Below are 27,388 nucleotides of genomic sequence, written 5' to 3' on the forward strand. Positions count from 1 at the left end.
GACACTGAGAGACAGACGTAGAGACTGAAAATTGAAACCATCTAGTATATTAAAACATTGAAGAGTTATCAAGGAAAGAATCTCTCCCAGGGACAGAGAGTGAGTTAGATTTAAGGGGAAAAGATGATGAGCGCAGTAAAAATTTTCATTTAGATCTGACAGGGAACATGGATAGGATATCATCTAGTTCAATGTCCTCATTTTAAAGATGAGGAACTTGGGACCAGAAAAGTGAAGGAAGTTGAGCCAGGTCACAAAATTAGACAGCCGCAGAGGAGAAAAAGAAGGGACCTACTTGTTGATTGCTTATTATTTTTTTGTGTGCATAGATAGCTATTATAACTACAATTTATAGTTGAGGAAACTGAAGTCCTTGCAGTTTTTAAGTGACAAAGCTGGCCTATAAGTCAATGTCTGTTTAGCTCCAAAGTTCAGGTTCTTTCTACTCTACAACAAGAGAGAAATAGCAACTATAAAAACAATCAAATTTAAAAAAAAAAAATCACTTTAACACCTGTGACAGGCTAAAGGATTTACACGCAGTCTCTACAAAATACGTATTCGGTCACTGACATTGATGACCAATCAGTCCAGAAGAAAGACATTTGATTCGTTGAGTGCCTACTATGTGGGCACAGGTAGTTGCCCAAGTACCAGGGGCTGGAGATAGGAGGGTTATGTCCCTGCCTTCAATCAGCTCAAGTCTAGACAGAAAGCAAACATTTATATCCCATGATACATTGATTCATGCTTCCTAGGTTTTGCAGAGAAGCTGGCTCATGAGATAAGACTTAAAGTGAGATAGGTGGAATGTGGAGGCTGGGTGGGAAAGTAGCACTCTAAGCTGAGGGCAGCAGAAACAAAGAATGTGACAAAGACGCGAACTTCCAGCACACTGATCTGCGGGCTGGTGAAACAGATGGCTGTGCTCAGGGGTGGGGTGCAGAGGCCCTGCATCCTGAGGGAGGAACAGGCCAGCCCTAGGCAAGGCTAGATTAAGCACCTTACCCAAGATCATACAAGCCAATGCTAAGGACCCCGAGTGTCATCCCTTTGCTGGAGGCTTTTGGTCATTATCATCACTGATAATTATTTAGCATTTAACATGTGGAAGGTGCAGTTCTGAGCACTTTATCAATGTAGCAACTTGCTTAATTTTCCCAACGACCTATGAGGGAGGCATTATCTCCATTTTACAGGTGAGGAATCTTAGGAACAAGAGTTAAATGACTCATCCAAAGTCACATAGCTGGTAAAGGTCAGGGGGGTTCACACCCAGGCAGGCAGGCTGACTCCAGAGCCTACACTCTTAACCACATCATTTCACTGACATGAGTGATCCGCCCATCCTTTTGAAGGAGTTTTCCTTTCTTTCATTCTCCTCTCCTCTGCTCCCAGTCCTGGAGAAGCAGGCAGTCAGGATGGCTCAGGCATGGCTAGACCTCTCAGTATGCCAGGAAGTCTATGTGGGGGACCAGGCTCAGAGGCAGCACTTGGAGATTTCAAGCTTTGGGGGAGGTTGGGCCATGGAATCTCTTTTCCTCCATGAGACTAGTTTTGGCAATGTCTCTGGACCAAACATGTGTGTTAGGATCCCTGGAGAAGGAAAGATTAGGGGTGAGCAGGGGCAGAGAGCATGCCCCAGGCCCATGAGACTGGGGCATCTGAGAGTGAAAGAAGTTCAGCCTTCAGGAACAAGGGATGCTGGTGCAGGAAAGGTGAGCAGTTTATCAGACCCTGAGGGGTGCTCAGTTACTAGAGCTTTTCCGGGGGCATCTCTGTACATGTGATGACCTACCTGACCTCCAGAAAGTATATACAAATGTGTCTGAAAATAGCCCTCGGCCTGGACCTGTAGTAATGTGTAGAGGATACAGCTATTACAGGAGGATTCAATGAGTTACTACTGCTGTGGATGAAGAACACGCTGGGCAAATTCATTTGTGACTTTAACAGCATCGAACACTCAGCAAAAGACTAAACAGATTGGCGCTGCTTCTTATAAAGTCTGCCAAGACGAAGAAGAAAAATGTGACAAACAGTGAATCATCCTGCTTTTAAGCCCTGGTGTTCCCCCTCTGTTATCTTGTGCATAACAATAATTAGTCTCATTTTCCTCTTATTATCCCAATAACAAGCAGGCTATATTCAGTTTATTTGACACACTTCTTTCTTTAAATTTCCATTGTTTACACCCACATACTAATAGACTAATAGAAGCAGTTGCTGTTTTTTTTTTTTTTTAAATTAGACATCTGTGTGCCAGACACCATACATGCATATTAGGATCTGATAATAGTATTGTAAGTGAAGTATTATTATCCCCATTTCACATTCAAGGAAACTGAGGTCCATTAACTACTATACCCAATGTCATGCAAGTTAAAAAATAGGAGTCCAGGCTATAGATCTAGGATTGTCTGATGCTAAAGCCTGAGCTGCCTTGAAGCAAATACCCTTCAGAGGCATCTCTTGTGGTCTGAACTTGTACTGTCTATTCCCTGTTACAACTTGCAAAAAATTTTATTCAAAACTCACCCTCTGGATTGCAAATCCCCTATAACCTGCCTTTGGGCACCAGTGAAAAACGCTTATACTGTGTCTGAGTCTGACTGATAAGATGTACTGCTGCAGTTGTAATTCAGCTGTTCTTCTCCTAGGACCACACTGCTTCAATGTGCTATGCATTAAATATATGCATTTGTCCCACATTATCAAGTGAAATCTTTTTGTCTGATAGAGTGAAACTGGCTCAACTTGACATTTATCATCGGTCAGAGGAAGAAGAAGAGGAGCAATGAATATTCAATGTCAAATCTTTAAAATAAATTTAAGTGATGCAGACAAAGTAATGATTACTGTTGCAAGTGACATGGATAGAAGCATCATATTCAGAAATGCAATCACAGCCTGGTCTCACGTTGTTGAGAGCTGTGTAAGTGAAAGCAATGAAATGTGAGTGGATTTTTTTTTTTTCTTTATCCCATTGCTTCATCTGCAGCTTCATTTGATAGCTCACAGCCACACACTTGTGGAGTCTCAAGAGCCAAGGAGAGAAGACTGTCTCAGGATTTAACCATGGGCAAATATCAGGCATTTATGGCTTCACTCAGTCCTTCACAGGCTCATTCTAGCCCATCCAGTCTCTCTCAGTTACCTCTTTAATCAATAAGTAACCACTCAAAAAATTGCCTTGCTTGCTTATTTTATTTTGCTAAATGTTATTTATACTCATTATATTTTTTAACGTTTTATTTTATTGTTCATTTACATGAACATATTCATTGCATTGTGGAGGGCAAGCATACTCTGTATTATGCACGCATGAATACTCACTGATTAAGCATTAAAGAACTGGTGCTTTAAATGGTTCATATTAAGTAGAAATCATTGGTGGATTGTCATATATAGCAATCCATGCATTGTACATTAGATATTAAACACTAAAAAGTGTCCAAGTATGTTTTAATGAAATTTAGGGAAACTGGTTGGGCTTTTTGGATAAGGTGGGAATGTTTTATTTATTTATTTTGTCTCATACAAGATAATGGAAAAGACTCTCACCATCTGGAAATCTACCAGCCAACATATTTCTAGGTACAGACTAGATTCAGATAAAGGGTGATACCTGTACTATCAAAGATGCTGAGTGGTCTTTGTTTAGATCATTAGTGCTTCCGGTGACATAAAGAGGCCAAGACCACCAATTCTGTTGCTGCTAAACCCTCTTCTGCCTCTTGCTCGGTTGTGGGTCCTTGAAACATCTGACAGATGGCTAGATGACTAACTAGGTTCTGAAAACTCCAGCAAGAAATGCAGCTAAACTATTTGAGTCATCATTTGCCTCAGATGTTACTGGTTAAATCCTATAATCTAAGCCTCCCTAGCTCCCAGCCCATGTCTTCCAACATACAGCAGCTACCCAATTTCTCTGGTCCTTTAAAGAGTTTGTACTCATTGTTTTCAATTCCTCTCCTCTCATTCTCTTCTGGATCCACTCCAATCAGGTTTTCAATCCCTGGCTTAGGATCCTGTCAAAACCAACAAAGGCCATCAAGTCCAAGAGTCAGTTTTCAACTTATTCATGTATCAGCTTGGAAACTTATTTCATCCTCTTTGATATATTTTCTTCACTGTTTTGGGGAATCCTCTCTCCTTGTTCTATATCAGTCTTGTCTGCTGGTTCCTCCCCATCATTCTGATCTTAAATATTAGCATAGCTTTCAGTTCTTTAGTTACATTCACTTTCTTATCCAGACCATGTCTTTAAATACCATCTATTTACCAATGACTTCCAAATTTATATCATTCCCAACTCCTGACTCAGCCTGTCTACTTGGACATCTAATAGAATCTGAAAATGACACATCAAAATAAACTCCTAATGTTCCTTCTGAAACCTGCTCTTCACACAGTCTTTCCCATCTTAATAAATCTCCATCCTTGCAATTTCTCAGGCCAAATAGCTTAGATTCCTCCCTTTCTCTAGCATTCTGTACTTAGCATGTCTGCAAACATGGTGGATGCTGTCTGCAAAGTATGTCCAGAATCTGATGACTTCTTACCACCTCCACCAACCACCCTGGTCCAAGTCACCATCGTCTCTCACCTAGACTACAGAAATAGCCTCCGAATTGTTCCCTGACCCCTTCAGTCTGTCTTCTGCAAGGCAGTCAGGATAACTCAAAATATGTTACTCCCGGGCTCAGTGCCCAGTGATGATGTTTGGCCTCAACCAGAGTAACTATCAGAGCACTTACAAAGGCCCACAGGACCTTACATGACTGAGTCCGACACCTCTAGCTTCATATTCTTCTCACACTTGTTCACTCTGCTCAGCAGCTTGGGCTTCCTCACTTCCCTTAAATGCATCCACCTGTCCCTGCTTGAGGCTCTTCATTTTCTATTTTCTCTGCCTTGTAAATTCTTCCACCAGGAATCAGCAACGCTCCTTCACTTACTCTCTGTGGGTCTCTGCTCAAACATTACTTATCAGTAAAATCTGCTTTAACTACTGTGGTTAAAAAGGCAAATCTTTCTATGGCTGAAAAATATTCCATTGTATGTATATACCACATTTAGCTTATCCATTCATCCACTTATAATCAGTAGATCAGAGTTGACCAGGGGCTGGGGCTAGAGGAAAATGGGGAGTTATGCTCCGTAGTTACAGAGTTTCTCTTTGGGATGATGAGAGAAATTTTGGAAACATGTAGTGGTGATGACTGCACAACACCATAAATTTAATTAATGCCATTGAACTGTACACTTAAAAATGGTTAAAATGAAAAAAAAATTGGTTAAAATCGCAAATTGTTTTTACTATGATTTAAACAATTAAAAAGTTAAAAAAAAGGCAAATCCTACCCTCCCCATCTTCTGTGAAAGTCGTTCATTTGTGTCTGATGCTTTGTGGCCCCATGGACTGAATGCTGCTGTTGCTGCTAAGTCGCTTCAGTCGTGTCTGACTCTGTGAGACCCCATAGACGGCAGCCCACCAGGCTCTCCCGTCCCTGGGATTCTCCAGGCAAGAATACTGGAGTGGGATGCCATTTCCTTCTCCAATGCATGAAAGTGAAAAGTGAAAGTGAAGTCGCTCTGTCATGTCTGACTCCCAGCGACCCCATGAACTGCAGGCTACCAGGCTCCTCTGTCCATGGGATTTTCCAGACATGAGTACTGGAGTGGGTTGCCATTGCCTTCTCTGGAATTCTCCAGGGCAGAATACTGGGGTGGATAGACTATCCCTCTCCAGCAGATCTTCCCAACCCAGGAATCGAACTGGGGTCTCCTGCATTACAGGTGGATTCTTTCCCGGCTGAGCTATCAGGGAAGCCTCTTCTCCTGGGCTCAATCTCTTCCCCTTACCTTGTTTTATTTTGACCCTGACATAACACATATTTACAATCTATTTCCCTCCTCAAGGAGAATGTAAGCTCCAAGAAACCAGGCATTTTGCTCATTTGTCCAGTGCATATCCTGATTGCCTAGAACACTACCTAACACTTATTAGATTCTCAAAAAGATTTTTTTGGAATGAATGGATGAAAGCATATGAAAACTAGAATTTTGTATAATATAAATTGATATATATATATTTCCACCCCCAAAAACTCTTATATATCTCAAAGGATTTTTAGAATAATTCTGTGATGGAGAAAGAGATTGATATTCTCAATTGATAGATGAGAAAGAGGCTCAGCAAACTTGGAACACTTGCCATCCTGACTTTCTAATGCCAGTGTTCATCAATCTGGGGACCTAATGTGGGAATTGGGAGGAAAAGCATATTAACAATTAATAAAGTAAAAAACTGGAGATTTTTTACACAGTAAAATTTCAACTGGCTTCTGCTGGAAATGTGTTGGCTTTATTTGCTTAGGGTCCTTTCCTTGGGGAATGGCCCTCCCCTACTTCACACGGTTTTGGTGTGTCTACCAATCACAGACTTCCCACAGGAGGCCAAGCACAGGACCCAGGACAAGCCAATTTACATCTGAAGCAGAGGCACTCGGCTTGGAAAGTAGTTGAAGCCATCATTTCCAGGGTCTTCAGTATCCTTGCCTCACAGTCACAGTCCCCTGCTTCCTGCCATCACATCACAGAATCCCGTGGTTCCCGAGGTATGTTACTCTCCTTCTTACTTCAAAACATTGAGCTTACTCACTCTTTTGATAATCCCCCTTTTCTTGCTTATATTATTCTGTTGCTTGCAACCAAAGAATCTGACTTTATAGACTGCTTAAATCATAAAGCTCCTCTAGCTCTGCGGTGTCAATATAACCTCTTTTGAGAGAGACTTTATTTCTCTTGCAGAACACTGAAATGAATGGGTGAGCCCATTCTAGGAAAATTTCTCTGACAGGATACAGTTCTGCCTTTCTTTGCATGTCTCTAGAGGCTTGGTATACAGTAAGTGCTAATAAATGTTTATTAAAGGAAGTACATACTGAAAAATAACTTAGTTACAGTTACTCCCAAGGATTCTAGTACCTATTAAGTACTTTCCCCCAGAGCACTAGGGCTAAAAGAACGAGGAGAAATCATTTTCTTTTTCAGTGATCTGGTGTGTTAAACTTTGTATATACAAATTTGCTCCCTGAGTCTGTAAAGTCAAATCCTGGTTTGAAAATATTTTTTTTTCTTTAATTAGAGAGCTGAAATAGGGAAGGAACAACAGTTTTAGTGAGAGGTAAAACTCCAGTACTTTGACTACCTCATGCGAAGAGCTGACTCATTGGAAAAGACCCTGACTGGGAGCAAAAGAAGGGGGTGACAGAGGTTGAAATGGTTGGATGGCATCCCTGACTCAATGGACATGAGTTTGAGCAATCTCCAGAAGATGGTGAGGGACAGGGAAGCCTGGCATGCTGCAGTCCATGGGGTTGCAAAGAGCTGGACATGACTTAGCGACTGAATAACAACAACAAAGAAAAAAAAAAAAAAGGCAGGTTGTGGAGCCTGTGAAATATGGCTAACTCCTAGATTCTTGGAAGCAGGATGCGGAGGAAGCAAATGCTGTTTCTAATTTTGAAGACCTGATTTCCTTTTCGTTTTTTTTTTTTTTCCACCCAAATATTTTGCCCAGAAGAGCAGTAGCTCAATAAAATTTGGCAGACTAATTGTGTCTATATATATAGCCCTTTATCCGGGCAGGAGGAGGGGGACAGAAGACAGAGGGCTGCATCTGCATGAGGTGAGGGCTCCAGGGGCACCAAGGAAAGCTACCAGAGGAGAGAGTTTCCCTGGGTGAAGACAATGGGGCAAGACCCTGCGATGTAATAATTGGGGATTTCTAAAAAACTTGTAACAACAATCACAAAAAGGTAGAAAGAAGGTATTCACTCATAGAATCTGCAACTTTCTCATCAATGAAGACAGACTGAAAGATCATTTAACACGAAACAAAACAGGAGATGATTTGCAAAATCCAGGGAGACACTGCATGAGTGAAGTTATTAACAGTGCTCACACTCATGGATGAGAAAATAATATAGACGGACAGTGAAATCAGGATCTTCAGGAACTTCTCATTGCATCCCTCATCCTGGGGGATGTGGCACCTCTTATCTCCTCTGACCTGGAATCTGCTTAATGACTCCTCAACTTGGCACTGCCCAGGTTGCTGAGGACACATCCCCTTGCTGTCCCTGGTACCCCCAGAGCTCTGGCCCCTTTTAGGTTTGGGCAACCGTCTTTTACCCTTAGGCCTGGTGTTCAGTGTGCTAAATTAGCCCCACTGTGCAGTCTTTTGAAAAGTCTTAATGTATTAATAAAACAACTCAGAAAAATATTTCCAAAAATTAGATTTGAGGCAATCAACATTATCATTTTTCCATATAAACAATTATCTTCAGTTCTTCATTGTCTCTTCTAAACTATGACCATATGCAAATATATATTCTAGAGCTCTAAACTCTATTATATGTTAATAATTATGCTTTTTAAAAAGCTTAATCTGAAAATGTATTGATTTAGAGTTATTTGTTAAATTTAATGGCTTTATATTAGCAACTATTATTTTATCATAATTCACTTTATTCCCAAACTGTCAAATATTTAATATTGCTTAGTATGTATACATATATATAACAAATATTGCTGCAATAAAAACATCTTTTGCATAGAGCACTTTAAAAATAATTTTTGATTCTTTCTTTGAGATATATATTGCAATGGATGGGATTACCAGGTTAGATGATGTAACTGCTCTGATGCCTTGTGTTGTGTGAAATGGTTCTAAAGAGTGTGAGAACCATTCCCAGTGATTCCCAAGATGCCCCGTGCACAGGATAACATCCTTGCCAACTCTGTTTTACAACTGATCATTTCTTTTCTATTTTGGTTATTCTGATTTGTATGTATTCAATTTTTGAGGTTATTTTCTGAAGTTTGTTTTTCCTATCTCCCTGTGTATACATTATATATTTATATCATTTGCCCACTTATGCATTTCAGAAAAAGTGAGGATTTTTACTGAAGAAAACTAATTAGCCCTTTCCTAATACATTACATATGTTTCTTCATTTAAAATTTTCCTGTTAGCTTTGTTTTGTTAGATTTTATTATGCAGATGTTTGAACTCTATATGATGCCATTTGTTTTGATTATTGGAAACTCTATTGTTCAGTTAGAAAAAATTGTTAGAAAATATTCATTGGAATGCTTTATGACCAATTGCTTTATTTTAAAAAATTATTTCTTTTTGGTTGTGCTAGGTCTTTGTTGCTGGGTGAGGGCTTTCTCTAGTTGCAGTGAACGGGGGCTATTCTTTGTTGTGGTGCTCCAGCTTCTCACTTAAGTGATTTCTTGTTATGCAGCATAGGTTCTAGGAGTGCAGGCTTCAGTAGTTGCAGCTCTCGGACTCCAGAGCACAGGCTCAGTAGTTGAGGTGCATTGGCTCAGTCACCCCACAGCATGTGGAACCTCCCTGGACCAGAAATCAAACCTGTGTTTCCTACATTGGCAGGTGGATTCTTAACCACTGAACCACCGGGCAAGTCCCCAATTGCTTTGTTTTTGAAAAATAATGAACACTTCATCCATCTTGTTTGTTTGTTCTTTTTTAACTAAGAGTGGACTTTCTCTTTACTGAGACAATTTCAGCTCCATGCTGCAGAAGTACCTTAGCCAGTAAAAGGCCACTCCCATCCCGGGGTGGGCTGCATTCCTTTTTGCTGATTTTGTTTTCTACTTAAAATCCTATTAAAAAAATATTGGTAACATACACGTGCACACACATATACATAAAACATGAGAACAAACACCATGTAAAATAACAAAATTTACTTGTGGGTCAGTTTTAGTCTAAGAACTGTCAGGCTGTATCTTTAATCTACACAGCTTTTATTACTCTGGTGTCCTTTCAATGCTATGGGTTTTCACTATGACTCAGCTGATGCTTTAAAGCTGACACATGGTCTGTTGCTGTTCACACAATCACTAGCCAGTGGGACAGCTACAGCAGCCAACACAAAAGGAGAGGCATCCAGTTCTGATTCTAAGTCTAGCAACCTCTTTTTTAAAAAAAATTTTGTGGCTGTGCTGTGTGGCATGCAGGATCTTAGTTCACCGACCAGGGATAGAAATGCTCCCTGCACTGGAAGTGTGGAGTCTTAACCACTGGACTGCCAGGAAAGTCCCAACCTGACTCCTTTCTCACCACGCCACCTTGTCTTACAAACACCCAACCATCTCCCTTTTCAAAGCATGGGAAATAGAAAAACACAATAGCCAGATTCACGCCACACTTTAAATCCTAACAGAGAAAATCAATAGCATAAGTGAATGGGATTTGTAACAAAAAAAATTCCTGAAGATTTTTCCTTGAAGATTCCTTTACAGCAATATAGAGAATAAATCAACTATGTTTAGGCCATATTTTCCCCCCTACATTTCAAAAAAATTGTCTAGTTGATTTGGGGATTGCAACATATGGTAGAGAGCAGACACAATCCATTAATATAGGATTCACAACAACATATTGTTACTGATGTCTGCAGCATCAAAGCATATTGGTTGCTGTTACTAGTTTAATCTAAATGCTGTCACTTATTTCTCAAGATGAGATGAAGGTGGAAGATGATCTAAGATTGCTTGCCTAATATTTTTAATTTTTTGCAATGCATAGAACCAAGGAGGTAGGAGCTTCTTTCTCCTTGACAAACAATTATCTTTTTGTAAAAATTAAAGCTTGGTTTGATTACCTTAGTAAGGCTATTAGGAATAATTTGAGGCAGGTAAATATAGAAACCATAAAAATAGGAGGCAGTGTAGGGAGCTCACCATTTGTGGTCAGAGAGCATGGTTCAAGTCCTTGCTTTGCCACTTACCAGCTGGATACCTTGGGGTAGCTTCTAGATCACTCTATAGCATCATCTGTAAAACTGAGACAAAGGCACCCACCCCATAGTGTTGTTACAATGATTATACCATATACCATATACAATGTTATGGTATAACAAACATAATAGGGCCTAGAACAGCTGTTCAATAAGCATCAACTACTATTATCACTCTAAGGAACTGTACAGAATGAGATTTGTTGGCAACTTGGCAATTAACAGAGAAGAATCAAAGCATTCTAATATGGAAGTAAATGTAATCTTTCTTCCCAAATATTCATACAATCAGATCTTTCCAGTTGCTGAGGCTAAAACAGGTGCACAGTTTAAGGTCACTGCCACAAAGCCTTGGGTAACTATTGGGTTGTCCAAAAAGTTCCTTCGGGTTTTTCCCAAGACATTAGTGGGAAAAACCCAAACAAACATTTTGGCCAACCCAATACATTAGGTAGACTGATTGAGCAATTAGCTTGTGAATTCCAGCCACTCCAGAAGCTGAAGTTTTTTTCCTCTTCTGGTTAAATTTGAACATGTAATCCAACATGTTTCAAACCCTAGGTCCTAATTTTAAACCGTACTTCAGTGTACACATTGCAGAACATCCAAATAATGTCCCTCTTTCAGAAGTCCTCTTGGCTGGCATTACACAAGCTCACTTTTCTCATGAAAGGTTTCTTCCACAAAGTCAAATAGGTTGAGCTAGAATGAGTCCCTCTCTCTCTTTTAAATTCTCAGTCAAGAAGTCTGTTGCTGGGGACTTCTCTGGTGGTCCAGCAGTTAAGAATCTGCCTTGCAATGTAAGGGACACAGGTTTGATCCCTGGTCAGGGAACTAAGATCCCACATACCACAGAGCAATTAAGCTGTTTCGCCCCAACTAAGACCTGATGCAGTCAACTAAATAAATAAAAATTAATGAAGAAGAAGATGCAACCTGTAGGGTGGAGAGGACCTTGACATTGTTTCCTTTCTGGATTAGGAATACACAAATATCCTGCTAATCTGAGAGTAGGTGTGTCTAAGTACCAAGTAAGGGTTCAAAAGGACCCCGGAGGCCTCCTTTCCCTTATATTCTGATTGAGTAAAAGAGGCCGAAAGGGCATGGAGAGTGAATGCGCCATGCACTAGCAGTTAACATGTTTTATCTTTTGGAATTCTCAGGATAACCTGGGGATGGAACCTCATTTTAAGCAGGAGAAATGACAGAGAGAGGTTAACTAAGTGCTCGGGTGCACACAGCTAATAACAATTGACTGTGATAAAAACCCAGTTGTAACTGAATCCAAACTCAGGTGTGTCTGAGTCTTTGCACTATGTCACCCTGAAATGGGGGTAAGACTCATATAACTACAGGATTGGGAACATTTACTGATTATTAATACATTCATTTATTTTTAGGACTGCAGAGGAAATTAAGGGGCAGGCACGTCTATTCTTTGTGGCTCATAAATAATTTATATAAAAAAAGAATGGCATAGTGCCTTGGTTGGGTGCTCTGACAATAATGAAATTTGGGGGTTTATTTGTCCTACTTTGGGGGGGAGCAAGACTAGCTACCAGCCTTTGCATAATATAAGGACAATAAATCTAGAAGAAGATCTTCCTTGTCCTGGAAAAAAAAATCACCTGGGGTTTTTACCTTGGCTAAGTACATGTAGGGAGAGTATGTCTCATTGTCCTGTGAACTGACAGTATTAAGTGGGACACAGAGAGCTGGTAAAATCTAGGGTACAAGGAATAGTGTACTTACTGGTACACTGGCTCTCCAAAACAAGCAGAACAAAAACAACTACAACTTTTTGCTCTTTTCCATGAGTTCTTAGTACTCCCACCATGGCTGATCTGAAGCTATTGACATGATATCACTGAACATGGAATTGGGGAGGGAAGTGAACACTTTCACTCTCACCCAGTAAGAACAGCTCCAGCGCAGCCCTTGGCTGCAGGTTTATTAGGGTGTGGGGGACTCTGGGCTGACTGTTACATTAGAGTCAAGGCTTCCCCCAGTGAGAGGCTCTCAACTTCCCTGCTAGGTCCAGGTCAGACTTAAAAAAAAAGTGTTGTTAGTGTGGACAGCATCCACTCCTGCTGCAGAGGTATACGTGTTCATCTCTGCATCTTTTGAATGCCAGGAGCAATACTACTTCCACACCCTGGGGAGAGTCCACTGCATCTGGAATCATCACCACTTCTGCCTGTGGGAAGAAGGACTCTGAGTGTGGCCCATTCTTTCCCACTGGGTATTAGAGGTGAGAGAGCTTCCCAGGAAGGGTTTCCCTGGTGGCTCAGCAGTAAAGAATCTTCCTGCAATGCAAGAGACCCAGGAGATGTGGGTTCAATCCCTGACTCAAGAAGATCCCCTGGAGGAGGACATGGCAACCCACTCCAGTATTCTTGCCCGGAGAATACCATGGACGAAGCAGCCTGGTGGGCTACAGTCTACAGGGTGTCAAAGAGACGGACATGACTGAAGCAACTGAGCAAGCATGCATGCATGAGCTTCCTCTGTCCTGTTTGTGTAGAAGCCCCATTAACTGAACTTAATACTGGGGTGGGCAATCAAGACTGAAAAGCCACCTCCACTGAGACTGATAGACTGGGGATTTTGTCTTAGCTTTTCTTACAAGGCCTCTGAGTTTCTGCCCAAACAGAAACTGTAAAGGAGCTAGAGCAATGAGACAGGTGGAACCCAGCTGGATTCCTAGCCCATAGGACTTGCTCCAGGATTTCTGGATGTACCGTGGGGAGTGGTCTGTGGCTTTCAAAAGGGAAAGATGGGCTTTTGTTGCCCAGAGAGAGATGATTAAAAGATGCTCAGCCAAGAGAAATAGATTCATCCCTATTGCTACAATAAGTAATTAATTATCTGTTAAAAGATGCTTGAACACCGCAAGTAAGTGAAAATAGTTCACCTAGCACCTTTTGGGAATTTTTCCCCCATATATAAAACCATGAGAAGTAAAGGAAAAAATGTATATTTTATTATTTTTGGACTTTAAAAGTTCTCTTCACTCTTTGGAGTTTGGTTTCTCAATCAAAACAAAGAAAAAAAAATACATTCATAAAAGCTGTTTCCTTTTCTTTTCCCTCCATGCTCCTTCATCATGTTCTCCCCAACTCAGGGCATTATCCTGAATCACTGAGAGCAGAAGAGTTAGTAACACTGAGGTAGGTGGTCAAGAGGCTGGAAGATCTTGCTTCAGTAAGTCAGACACTTTCCAGTAGGTCAGAGATGGCAGTTACCGGCCTCTTGGGCAGGTCTTTAAAGAGATAGAGAAGAAAGAAAAAGTTGTTGTTGAGTGGCGACCTTCTAAAACTCACACAACAGTCACCAAGTGCTTGTGGACCTCCAGGCTTCTGACCACAGCACTGAATTCCTGGAAGGAGATTTTCCCGTCCCCATCCTTGTCCAAGAGGATGATGGTTTTGTCCACCAGCTGCTGTAACTGCCAGTCTTTGAGGCTGTCCCCGACCATCATCTTCAGCACCTGGAAGAGCTCCCCGTTGGAAATGTAGCCGTCTCTGTCCAGGTCGTAGATGCTGAAAGCAAACCTCAGCTTCTGCTGCTCATCTCCCCGGACGCTGAACTGGGAGGTCCCCAGGATGAATTCCCGGAAGTCCACCTGTCCGTCGCCGTCGGTGTCGAAGACGTCGATCACCCGCTGCACCAGCGGGTTCTCCCGCAGCTCCGGCATGGACGTGAACTCTTTGACGCTCACAGCGCCGGAACTGTCCAAGTCCAGCTTCTTAAACCGCTTGCCCAGCCTTTTAATTTCGTCTTCGTCAAAGTGCGAGCATATCTCCGCCGGGTAACTGGCCTCGTTTCCCATTCTGGATGGTCTGTTGCTCTAAGGTCGAGGACGGGAGCAGGGGCGGTGGGCGCCCACGGGGCTAAAGAGAGACCGTTGTGCCCGCAGGTGGAGGGCCAGGTGGGGCAGGCTGGCGGGGACATCTCCTCGCCCGACCCCCGCCCGCCCTCACCCCCTCCCCCTCCCTCCGCTTCGGGCAACCAGACGAGAGAATAGGAGGTGCTGGGAGCCAGGTGGATGAGTGGGTGAGGGGGGAGCAGGGGAGAAGGGGTGGGAGGGGGAAGCTTGCAGGGGGTAAGACAGGAACATAAGTAGGAGAGAGGGGAGCTGGGGGAGAAGTCCCCTTTCTGAATCCTCTCAGCACCTTAACCCTTATCTCTCTTGCTATTTTTAAAATCTTCTCACGTCCTCACTTTTCCTTCTTCTCTTGGAAAGTGAACTCCAAGGGTGTGGGGCTGCCTCTGTATTAATCACTTCAGTATCCCCAGCACAGTGCCTGAAATGCAGTACGTGTTTAACATATGTTGAATGACTGCGTGAACTGCAAGCAGGGGCTCATAATGCTTATTTGCAGACCTCCTCTAAGGACTAAATGAGATAATACATCAAAGTATTGGTGTCATATAGACATCAACAGTTGATCCTTGAACAACATGGGTTTCAACCGTGTGGGTCCACTTATATGCAGATATTTTTTGATAGTAAATACTATAGTAGTGCAGTACTGTAGTTGGTACAGGGTTGGCGTTGGTTGAATCCTCTGATGCAGAACCATGGATACTGAGAAAGGATACCCAGAGCTGACTATAAAGTTGAGGATTTTTCCATTGAGCAGATGGTTGGCACCCCTAACCCCCCTGGCACTGTTCTAGGGTCAAGTGTTTTTTTAAATTCTCTGGAAGGGAAAGCCAGGATTGACATCCTTCTGATGCAGTGGCCACTGACCTTTTTCAGAACATTGGGTTCAGGGTCTTTGTAAGAGACTGTCCAGATATTGCACAAAATTTCTCATATGGATCATCTACAGGCAGTAACATATTCCTGAGGAATATACACAATGCTGGATTTAGGGCACTTTTTGGGAAGATACAGGTCCCAAGACCTTGGGTCCCAAGACCTCTGTCAGCTTATTATTTCAAATACATCATCTCAAACCCATTCCTTATTTTTGTTGGGCTAGTGCCTGATGACTGTCCTGCAGATCACTTTGGGGAATGGACGTAATGTGCCCTGAGAAGCTTTTGCTGTGTTTTGAGATTATAAGTGGCCCTTAGGCTGGCTGTCTCACTCTCTTCCACCTTGCTTCGGCTGGGTTTGTTCCTAATGATGATGAATCTGACCGCCATTCCCCAGATTCCTTCTTCCTTTAGGAACACATCAGTTCCTCCAAGTGCATACAAAGTATTAATACATTTGGTTCAAGAATATTCATTTTAAAGGGGCTTGGGGGACTCCTAGGACCCTAAATCAAACTGGAAGAGGCAAACACTCCCTCATTTGAAAAAAGTTGGCACCTTTTCTGTGCTTTATTTATTTATTTTTGCCCATTTCTTTCTGTTTATTTTTTTTTTTAATTTTTATTAGTTGGAGGCAAAAACCACTACAATATTGTAAAGTAATTAGCCTTTTCTGTGCTTTAGTTCAGCCAAAATATCAGCCTGAAGGTAGTCATGCTGAAACTGGCACAACAAAGCTATGGAATACCTTACCATTAGGTCTATGCAGTTTAAAAGAAAAGGAGAGGCTTCTCTGGTGGTCCAGAGGCTAAGATTCCACGCTCCCAAAGCAGGGGGCCAAGGTTGGACCCCAACCTGGCATGCTGCAGTCAATAAATGCAAACAATCAGACACGATTTAGTGACTGAAAAACAATAACAACTCTGCCCCGGAGCGTTCATCTAGCTCTCAGTCTGGGTCCTCCCTGCAGTGCCCAGGCCTGGTTGAAGAGGCAGGTCTCAGCTGGTGGTGCCCACAGGGCCAGGGCCCCAGACCTGCCCGGCTGTCCTCACTGAGGGAGCTAGATCCTACGTGCTGCAACTAAAGATCCTGCATGATGCAAGGAAGACTGAAGATCCTGCCTCCTACAACTAAGACCCAGTGCAGCCAAATAAATAAATAATAGTAATAAAAAAGAAAAGTAAAGGTTTAGAGGCTAAAATGTTTGATAACTGAATTATTATCTGGACTGAATTAACTAGATCTGAAAGAAGCATGGTTGAGCGGAAAGAATTTACAGCAGTGTGTTAGGGGCGGGGCAGGCGCACAGCCGGGTGTTAGCGTGAGATCACGACCTTCATCGCGAGACCTTTAGCCAGAGACCATTAGCGCCTCAGCGGTGGTGGTGAGAGATCCAGCCTGGCCAACAGTCAGCTGGACCGAGGTCCTTGTGTCTGTGAGTGTGGTGAGAGGCGGATTGTGGCCTTCTCCCAAGGGCACTCCAGGCCTTCTGGTCCCAGGCCGCCAGGTGAGCTCGGGGCCCGGGGACAGGCTGAGCGCTGTGTCCCGCAGAGCTCTCGCTATGGCCGCCCACTGGGTGGGTCCAGGCCTTGAAGTGGTGGGGAACCTCTGCCCCATCCTCTGCGACCTAATGGTGGCAAGCAGTCAACCTGGGTCACAGTGCTTGGGACGTGTCCTCGTTTGGGGAGACTGAGGAGCCTGAGGTCTGGCTGGGTCCTGGGTGCCTGGCCTCCTCAGTGATGACAGCTGGGCAGGGTCTGGGGCCCTGGCCCTGAGAGCATCGCCAGCTGAGACCTGCCTCTTCAGCGGGGCCTCGGCACTGCAGGGAGGACCCGGACTGCGTGGATCGAATGCTCCTGGGCAGGGCTCTTGTTCAGTCACCAAATTGTGTTCCACTCTTTGTGACCCCATGGACTGCAGCACGCCAGGCTGGGCAGGGTACTGGCCTGAAAATGGACTTCGCCAGGCCTGGACCCTGAAGGATGAAAGTCAAGCCTTGGGACCGTGAACAAGTAAAATGAGGGGCAACAATGTTGCTTTGCCTGCAGCATTTAAGTGTTCAAAGCCACAAGGAGGCAAGCAGCCAGAATTAAATGCCTCCCCTTCCCTTTCTTGTCAGAACAGAGAGTAACATGTACTTTGGTGGAAGTTTACAGGAGCATCTTGACCTGAAGAACAAAGGATCTGACCCCAAGAAGTTTGCAACAACTAATCACGTCCTTCCTTCACTTTTCCTGAGAGGACTTTGCTGAAAACTTTCAGGGAGTTTGGGGGTTTTTAAGGCATGAGTCACCTGTCTCCTAGCTTGGCGTTGCAGTTAACCTTTCTCTGCTCCAAACTCTGACCTTTTGGTATTGTTTGGCCTCACTCTGCATGAGGCACACAGACTTGGGTTTGGTAAAATAGGACAATTGAATCTTAACTGTCCACTTAATAGCCGTAAGTAGCTTGGATGAGCTGCTTAATGTCAGTTTTCCCAATTGTGAAATGAGGCTAATAATGTTTTTCATGCAGTTGTATGAGTATTAAAGCTGTTACTAGTCAATAAGATAAACAATCATTGTTATTGTTATTATTACTAATTTTGTTATTGATTACCCTGCTGGTGGAGATAAAGGCTTAAAGAAAGAATACTTGGAAGGCTGAGCACTTAAGTGTATGTATGTCCATTTGATGAACCCTCCTTGTAAACCGTGTACACTATGCCACTTGCTACTCTCAGTACTTTGCCAGCATTAACTTTAGCTCCTCCCGGGTAGTGTTCTTTGGTGGCTGATGGCAGACTTTCCATTGCAGGCAAGCAGTGATGAACCTCACTTATACTCCTATGGAGTCCTCACGACTTTGTCCTGAGTTAATGTTCTGAAGGTCATTCTTTAGGAAGGAGTCATTAGTGTGGAAACTCTTAAGTGAGTATCTTCCTTGATGTGGTGTGTTATTAGGAGGTAGTGAGGTGCAGTGGTGAGAACATAGGAATTAAATAGACCAGGTTCCAGTCCCTGCTCTGCCCCATTAGCTGTGAGCTATTAGAGGAGCTCTTACTGTCCTAGCCTCAGTGTCCTCATCTGTAAAGTGGTGATAATCATCATCTGCTTTATCTGTTTTCTTGTGGCTCAGGTGGTAAAGAATCTGCTCGCAATGCTGGAGACCTGGGTTCAATCCCTGGGTTGGGAAGATCCCCTGGAGAAGGGAAAGGCTACTCACTTCAGTATTCTGGCCTGGAGAATTCCATGGACTGTGTAGTTCATGGGGTCACAAAGAGTCAGACATGACTGAACAACTTTCACATTCACAGTCACTTATTTATTCTAAGAGTGAGAAGAGGGACTGCATATAGAAATGTTATGTAGAAGGAGAAATATTGTCCCAAGAGTTAACTAATTTAATGCTCAAACAGGCAATGCAACTTCCTTGAAATAATTCAGTGAGCAGTTGGAACTGCTTTACTGCCTTGTAGAGGAGGTAATGTGATGCTGGATCTGAAATTTTAGTCAATGTAAAGTTGCATTTCCCATTGTTCCACATTTCATAAACTTTGTAGTTCAGCATTATTATGGGGCTTAGTGTTATTGTTTCAGTATTCTCCAGCCATTATTCTTAGTCATTTCCATGAAAAATGCTATTTGTCACTCTCTTTATCACTAAGAAGGGATGTGGATTGCTGGACATTCACTACAGTAAGCATGTTAAAAGGACTGACTGGTTGTTCTGGAAGAAATTAGGATCCTGACACCATTTCCATTTTCAATAAGCCATTTTCTTTTCCTCAAGAGTTTTCAAAAAAAGAAAAAAGGACTGTGAAGGGTTATGTGCAAATATAGCTGACATTGGAAAATAGAAACAGAAGTAATGAGAACTGAGAATCAGGTAAAACTTCATCTTCCAAGTTAGCAAGGAGAACAGGTTTCTAAGTAATTCACGTAGTTACTCTGCAAACTTTACAGGTGGAAGCCCTCCTGTTTCTGTGATTTCACTTGTCAACATCTTTAACATCTGTTTGTATTGAGGTGGCCACCATGTAGAATGTGGAACAATATAGCTCTAAGTTTAAAACCTTTCATGAAGGACTTCCATGGTGGTCAAGTGGTTAAGACTTTGTCTTCCAATGCAGGGAGTATGGGTTCAATCCCTGGTTGGGGAACTAAGATTCCCCATGACCAAAAAACAAAACAAAAACAGATTATAGACAACAACATTATTTTTAATGTTGTAACAAATTCAACAAAGACTTTAAAAATGGTCCCCATTAAAAAAAAAAAAGAAACCTTTTAAAAAATGTTAAAACCTTCCATGTGCATCAGAGTTCTCACCTGCGACTTAGGAATAATATAATGGTATAATGGTGTCATAGTGTTATTATAGGTCTAAGTGGGATAACATCTACTTTTTTTTAAAGCACCCAAAATAGCAGTCAGCACACATTAGTGACTCAAAAGGACCCTGAGCCCCTAATTTTGTACCCTGTCTCCTTACTCTTCCCTTTCCTACTCCTTTATTGGCTTTCTCAAAGAAGAATTTTGACTCTGGATTTATCAGTTTTATCATTCTTTGATGTGACAAACCTTGTTTGAAGTTTAAATCCATTTAACAAATGTTGCAGTAACATGGATGGACCTGGAGGGTGTGTTTTGCTAAGTGAAATAAGTCAGAGAAAGACATACTGTATGTTTCACTTATATGTGGAATCTAAAAAATAAGACGAACGAATATTATAATACAGAAACCAACTCACAGATACAGAGAACAAACTAGTGGTTCTGATTGAGGAAAGTGGTGGGGGGAGGCTCAAGAGAGGGGGAGGGAGATTAAGAGGTATGAAGTACTGGGTATAAAATGAGTAAGGTATAAGGATGTACAGCACAGGAAAAATATGACCAATATTTTATAATATCTTTATACAGAGTATAAACTATAAACATAGTGAATCCCTATGTTGTAAACCTGAAACTAATATCATAAGTCAAGTCTGTGCTTGCTTAATCATTCAGTTATGTCTGACTCTTTTCGACCCCATGGACTGCAGCCCATCTGGCTACTCCATCCGTGGGGATTCTCCAGGAAAGAATACTGGAGTGGGTTGCCATGCCCTCCTCCAGGGGATCTTCCCAACCTGGGATCAAATTCAGGTCTCCCACACTGAAGGCAGATTCTTTACCATCTGAGCCACCAGGGAAGCCCAAGAATACTGGAGTGGGTAGCCTATCCCTTCTCCAGGAGATCGTCCCAACCCAGGGATCAAACTGGGGTCTCCTGCATTGCAGGCGGATTCTTTACCAGCTAAGTTACCAACTGTACTTCAAAAATAAAAAAATCCATTTAACACATATATGCTGAGCACCTACTATGTGCCAGGAGATGGAGTTTTCTGTGAACAAGAAACAATCCCCTGAGAAATCTACTCTTTAAGTAAGTGTTTTGGCTTTGAGGATATAGCACTATTTGTTCAGTCTTTTATGTTCATCATGCATAGTCAAAAGGATCAAGAGTACTATGTTGATTTTCTTCTGTAATTCTGGGATGGTGTTTAACATGAGCTTTGGAATATATGACTTTTTAACCATAATTTTGCTATTTAACAACTGTGTGATCTTGGGTGGAGTTACTTGTCTGAACCACTGTTTGCTCATCTGTAAAACAAGGATACAGTTGCTAACTTATAGCATCATTTTCAGGATTAAATGAGATAGAATGCATAAAGTATTAGACTCTGTGCTTAGCATATAGTAGATACAAATATGGTAGATATTATAATTATTGCCTACTGGATACTAACTTAGAAAATTCTAATTCTAATAGACTATTTGCATATATACACATGCAGATACACTCAACTACTCCTTTGTTTTCTACACAAATATTTATTGAGCTTCTCCAATACGCAAGGCATACAGTAGTGACCTAAGGCAAATGCTTTCCCACCTGTCTCTGTCCTTATGGAGATTACTGTTTATAGGGAAGATGCCTATTAACCAAATTATCATGTCCATAAATGCACAGGTGAACCCGTGGTGAGCATCAGAGATGAGAGGTCACACAATAGGAACTTGATTTAGTCAGAAAGATGAACAAAACCCCTGTTGTAGAAGTGATGATTGAGCTGAAATCTCAGGGAGAAGTTAGCTGGATATTTGAGCAGGGATATGTGTTCCAGGAAGAAAGACCTCTGGGTGCAGACTGGGGCAGAGGAGCGCATCCGGCGAGACAAACTTAAAGGCCACTGTGGCCAGAACAGGGAGGTCAAGGCAGGTCATGATATTAGATGAAGTGAGCAGATGGTCTGACCATGCACTAGACGTTGAAGAAAGGGCAGCATTTATTCAATCATTCCTTTACAGGGCATCATTTATCCAGTTATGTTTTGACATATACAACATTGGGAGCATGTAGAGATGGTCCCTACTCAGAAAATTTACTGATTACTGAGTGAATTGAAGCATTAAAGACTGTGATTACTTACAGCACAAGGTGGAAAAAGATATCATCTGAGAGGTAAGGGCAAAGGGCTGTAAGAATTCAGAGAACTGAGAAATTGTTGAGACCTTCCTAGAACTCTTGCTGGAAACGAATGAAGATTCCCCCACCCGCCCCAAGAAGTACTGTTTGATTCTGATGAAAACAAGGGGGACAAAATCCATGATCACAGAAGTGGGAAAGGGAGCAGTCACAGATACCAGTGACTAGTTTAATGTGGCTGAAATACTTGAGCAAAAATAACGGAAGGTGAGCTGGAAGGAACCAGATCAAGAGGAGTTTTGCGTGTTTGGCTGAAGACGTGGTTTTTATATGACAGGGAAAGCCAGATGAGCGACCTAATCAGAATCATAGTCTAAGAAGATCAACCTGGCATTGTGAAGGGTGAGCTGAACAGGGGGAGAGCCTGACACTTGGGCGAGCAGCCAGCAAACAATGCCAACTATGCCTGTTTGTCTGCAGTATGAGAGCTGAGCAAGGATGAAAGAGGCACAAGAGGAGAAAGGTAAAGTGTATTCATTTGCTGGGCTTCCGTGACAAGTGCCACAAACCGGGTGGTGCTTTCAACTGAAATTTATTGTCTCCCGGTTCTGAAAACTAGACATTTGAAATCAGGGTGTCAGCAGGGCCACATTCCTTCAAGCCTGTAAGATCCTTCCTTGTTTATTCCTAGCTTCTGATAGTTTGCTGGCCAACTCTGGCGTGCTCTGGCCTCAAGCCGCCATAAATCCACCCTCTGCCTTCTCCCCACGGTCTCCCTGTGTCTCAGTCTCTGCAAGCTAGCTGTCTCCATACAGGGGACGGCAGTCATGTTGGATTAGGGACCCTCTCTACTACAATATGACTGTTTAATCGCCTCTTCAATGGCCATATTTCCAAACCAGGCTCTCTTCTGAGGTATCAGGGGGAGGACTTCAACCTATCTTTGCTAGGGGGTGGGGGGTGCACAATGCAACTCATAAAACTAGGCTTGAAGTCTTACTGGATAGAAAGACAGAGGGAGCAGGCGAAGATGAAACTCCAAATGTGACTGCGCTGGCTTCCCTGGCTGACCTGCCCTGTGCTTGGGTGTTGCAGGAAGCTACCTTTACTGCGTGATGAGACGGGAACCCTGTAAGGGCTCCAGGGCTCCTTGCCCCCGCACCCCTGACAGTGCTGGCTTCTCATCCAACTCCCACAGCTCTGGGAGGAAGTGTTTTCAGAGGAAACGTCGGGGCAAGTTTTCACCTTACTAGAAGTCTAGTACTGTCTGAGAGAGAAAAAGCCTAGTTTGTGATATTTTGTAACACTTCACACTATAACCACTAGATGGCAATCTTCACACATTTTCACGTTTTTTTCTTTTTTTCCCCCAGAAGCAGGAAACGGAGGTAACTATTTAGCCCTTGGAATAGTTAGGGAGGAGTCGTGTTTCATGTGATTCCCTCACAGATTTAAGTGTATGGAAATCTAAAAAAGTGGAAGGAAGACTGTCTCACACAATAGTCCTAATCAGATTGAGCATTGTTCATACCTTTTAGTCGCATAATAAATAATATTTATAAATATTCATGGGCTCGATGCATTCAACCAGGGGGAAAACAAGGACTATTAACAGCAGATGGTCATATAACTGATGCCCAGGCATCTCTGGTATATCAAAGAGGAGACTCTTATTCCGTGTTATCTGGTTACTTGCTCATTAGCAAGGGTCGGGTGGGGGGTGGGAATTTGCTGAAATGTTTTCACTTTATCAGAATTCACGCTTCTGTCGTTTATATTAACCAGAGAGCCACAGAGAGGCAGCTTTAGCTTTGAGACGATATGGAGAGGGAAGGAAAAGATTAGAGAATTGTAGATCTCCAGCCTGCGCACCTAGCAACCCGACTTGGAATGCTGTTTAAAGAAAATAGTTATTGTTGTTTCTTTAAAGATCTGTTTTAAGTTCAGGCTAATGGTTTGTGTAAGCCATCTTCATGTTTTCTCATTGAAATCTAGAAGCTGAGTTGGACAAAAGGGATAACATAAAATTGTAGGTGCTGGTTAATAAGGCACACTGCAAAACAGAGAATTCCAGAATCTTCTATTTCTCAAGTTTTCCCCCCAAAGTCTTCAGTTCTATAACATGTAAGTATTATATAAAAGAACATTTATGTTGGAATTATAAGATTCTTCTGCATTTTTGGAGATGGGTCCAAAAAATAAGCTTGTACTTTTTATTTATCAAGTATTTTTTCTTCTCTATGCATAGTCTGTACTCAGGCAAGGAAGGGGAAACATTTGTTCCTAGGTGAATTTGTTCTGCTCAGAGAAGATGAGGCCTTTCTGAGGCTGGCCTTCCTGCCTTCATGCACAATTCCACCACGTTATAAAAGGACACACGTACAGCTTTATGTTTCTTTAGGTTTTCAGAAAGCGCCACCTGGATAGGTTCCATCTGACCTTATGCTTGGCTTAAATATTAAGCTTAATTACTCAGGCTGTTTCAAGGGAAGCACTCAGCTGTCAAGGTGGTTCTTGACTTACACAGGTTTTCAATTTAAAGCAATCTACAGTCATTAACTCTCCCTGCCTCACCATAACTTTCATCAGGTTGAAAAGCAGACAGTGACATTCTAAATTGAAAAAGGAAGGAGCAGGGATGAGAGAGGTGCAGGAGGCGGTTGCGATGTGACCTAGTTGTTAACAGCAAAAGAGACCGAGTTAAAACTCACCCCTCCCCCGCTCCTGTACTATTCCGTTTGGGTCTTTAAAGATAAACTGCAAAGAAAATTGACAGGCACTGAAGCTCCTTGATGTGACTAGTGTGATCTCTTTGGCTTTCAACGTATAGATGACTAACCTGTTCCTCATCCCCCAAAAAATTAAGAGGGAAGAGTGGGTCTACTATGAGAATGCTCCACTTTCTCAGTGAACAAATATTACTAGGTTTCACACTAGATGCTCGTTTTGGTGGTCAGGGATGGAGAGCCCACACTGGAGGCCAGTCAGTTCATTGTCCTCCTCGGGGTCCCAGGAGTCAGATCTTCAGCTAGTTAGCTCGGGATTCCTCTAAATGTGCCTGCCTGAGAACCACAGCATTCTCAAAGCAGGACATGTTGCATGGCTCAGTCTTAAGGGCAATAAACAGGCTTCAGAGCAATTAAGTGATTTGCTGAAAGTCACTCAGTTGGTTCATGGGAGAGTCAGGACAAATATGATAACTACCATCCATTCAGTATGTACCACATGTCAGACAATTTTATGAACATTATCTCTGTTCCTTACACCAAGCCAAATCATCAAATATTCTTCTCTCCAGTTAGCAGAGGCAGAAACTCAGAGAGGTTATTAATTGGTGTTCATGAGGTCTTGATGTACATCTTATGTGGGGATATTTTGACACAGAGGTTGTTTTTATATTTGCACCTCTACAGTGCTCTTAAACCATTTACACTTCAGCCTAAAATATCACCTAATAACGAGCTTCACAAACATCTTCACTCCACCCCTGCTTATCCTTACTGCATGAGGTTCAGGACTGGTGGTTGCCAAGGATGGGTAAGATCAAGAATGAATTAAAGGTTGGGTTGGAGTTAGGGGCCTGGAATGGGGTGAGGTCAAGGATTGAGTAAATTCAGGGATGGGGTGAGGGTCAAATTGAAGGTGAGGTCATGGATGGAATTGGGCAAAGTTTCCTAATGTGCACTTTCTTTAATATTAATTAAAAAAAAACACTGAAAAGTGTAATGGTTTACTTTTAGACTGTCTCAAAATTTATTTTTCCTTTTCCCTACTTTCCATAATTGAGGTTTCTAGATTTTGAAGTAGAGCTCCCTTCACTGCAATGTTCCACCTCGTGCATAGTATGTTATTTGTTTCCCTAGACATCCAACAATAACAAAAGGAGACCCATAGATTCAGAGGCAGAGAACCTTGTAAAAACCCAGCAAGCTATGCCTTCAACTGAGGCTCACGGATTCAGTAACTTCCCCAAGGATGTGACATTGTCTCTTTAGAGTAATGATAGAGCAAGGGTGGTCTGCCTCCCAAGACCAAGGTCATTTCAATACTGGTTGTCCTACCTCCTCCTCTGTAATCCGTGCAAGGAACAGTCTCCTTTCCTGCAGGCTAGACCTTGGTCTGCAGGTGCAGAAGCTGCACACTCTAGGTGGTCAGGCTACAGGAGCTTTCTTTTAACTGGCCCCTTCCCCACCTTCACTTGCCATGAGGGGCTGTTCTAGACGGTTTTCTCTCCTCATCCCAATTTGTGCCATGGGGAGGCTTATGGACCACAATGACTGGTTTCCTTGGCTTAAGGCAGTCGTAGAAGAGGCTGGGGTGGGGGGAGCAGGGAGGAGACTAAGGTCAGGTATTTACTTCCTGGCCCTCTCTCAGCCAGGTCGCTGTGGCATGTCTATGCCCCTAACCAAAGGCTCCAGCTCCTATTTTAATATACTCTCCTGAAGTGAAAGGCAAAGGAAAAAGGGGAAAATATACACATCTGAATGCAGAATTCCAAAGAATAAAAAGGAGAGATAAGAAAGCCTTCTTAAGTGAATAATGCAAAAATTTAGTTGAAAACAATAGAATGGGAAAGACTAGAGATCTCTTCAAGAAAATCAGAGATACCAGGGGAACATTTCATGCAAAGATGGGCACAATAAAGGAGAGAAATGGTATGGACCTAACAGAAGCAGAAGATATTAAGAAGAGGTGGCAAGAATACACAGAAGAACTGTACAAAAAAGATCTTAGTGACCCGGATATCCATGATGGTGTGATCACTCACCTAGAGGCAGACATCCTGGAAGTCTGGAGTGTGAAGTCAAGTAGACCTTAGGAAGCATCATTACAAACAAAGCTAGTTGAGGTGACGGAATTCTAACTGAACTATTTCAAATCCTAAAAGACGATGCTGTGAAAGTGCTGCACTCAACATGCCAGCAAATTTGGAAAACTCAGCAGTGGCCACAGGACTGGAAAAGGTCAGTTTTCATTCCAGTCCCAAAGAAAGGCAATGCCAAAGAATGTTCAAACTACTGCACAGTTGCACTCATTTCACGTGCTAACAAGGTCATGCTCAAAATCCTTCAAACTAGGCTTTAACAGTACATGATCTAAGAACTTCCAGATGTACAAGCTAGATGTAGAAAAGGCAGAGAAACCAAAGATCAAATTGCCAACATCTATTGGATCATCGAAAAAGCAAGAGAATTCCAGAAAAACGTCTACTTCTGCTTCATTGACTATGCTAAAGACTTTGTGTAGATCACAACAAACTGTGGAAAATTTTTAAAGAGATGGGAATACCAGACCATCTTACCTGCCTTCTGAGAAACCTGTATGCA

The 27,388-nt window shown here is 42.4% G+C and overlaps 2 protein-coding genes across 3 annotated transcripts in view; both read right to left on the minus strand.

Annotated features, from left to right (window-relative positions):
• Nucleotides 1–27,388, minus strand: part of GRIN3A (glutamate ionotropic receptor NMDA type subunit 3A) — a 192,051-nt gene that overhangs the window by 13,567 nt on the left and 151,096 nt on the right. The gene's annotated exons all lie outside the window — the stretch shown is intronic.
• PPP3R2 (protein phosphatase 3 regulatory subunit B, beta) lies at nucleotides 14,161–14,673 on the minus strand. Its single transcript, XM_065946456.1, has one exon. It carries the CDS (start codon nucleotides 14,671–14,673, stop codon nucleotides 14,161–14,163), a length of 513 nt encoding a protein of 170 aa, XP_065802528.1.

Source organism: Muntiacus reevesi, chromosome 10, assembly GCF_963930625.1.
Source record: "Muntiacus reevesi chromosome 10, mMunRee1.1, whole genome shotgun sequence".
Classification (NCBI taxonomy): domain Eukaryota; kingdom Metazoa; phylum Chordata; class Mammalia; order Artiodactyla; family Cervidae; genus Muntiacus; species Muntiacus reevesi.

What these genes read in the sequence shown, in the direction of transcription:
- PPP3R2 (XM_065946456.1), bottom strand. Translation starts at nt 14,673, where the DNA reads ATGGGAAACGAGGCCAGTTACCCGGCGGAGATATGCTCGCACTTTGAC.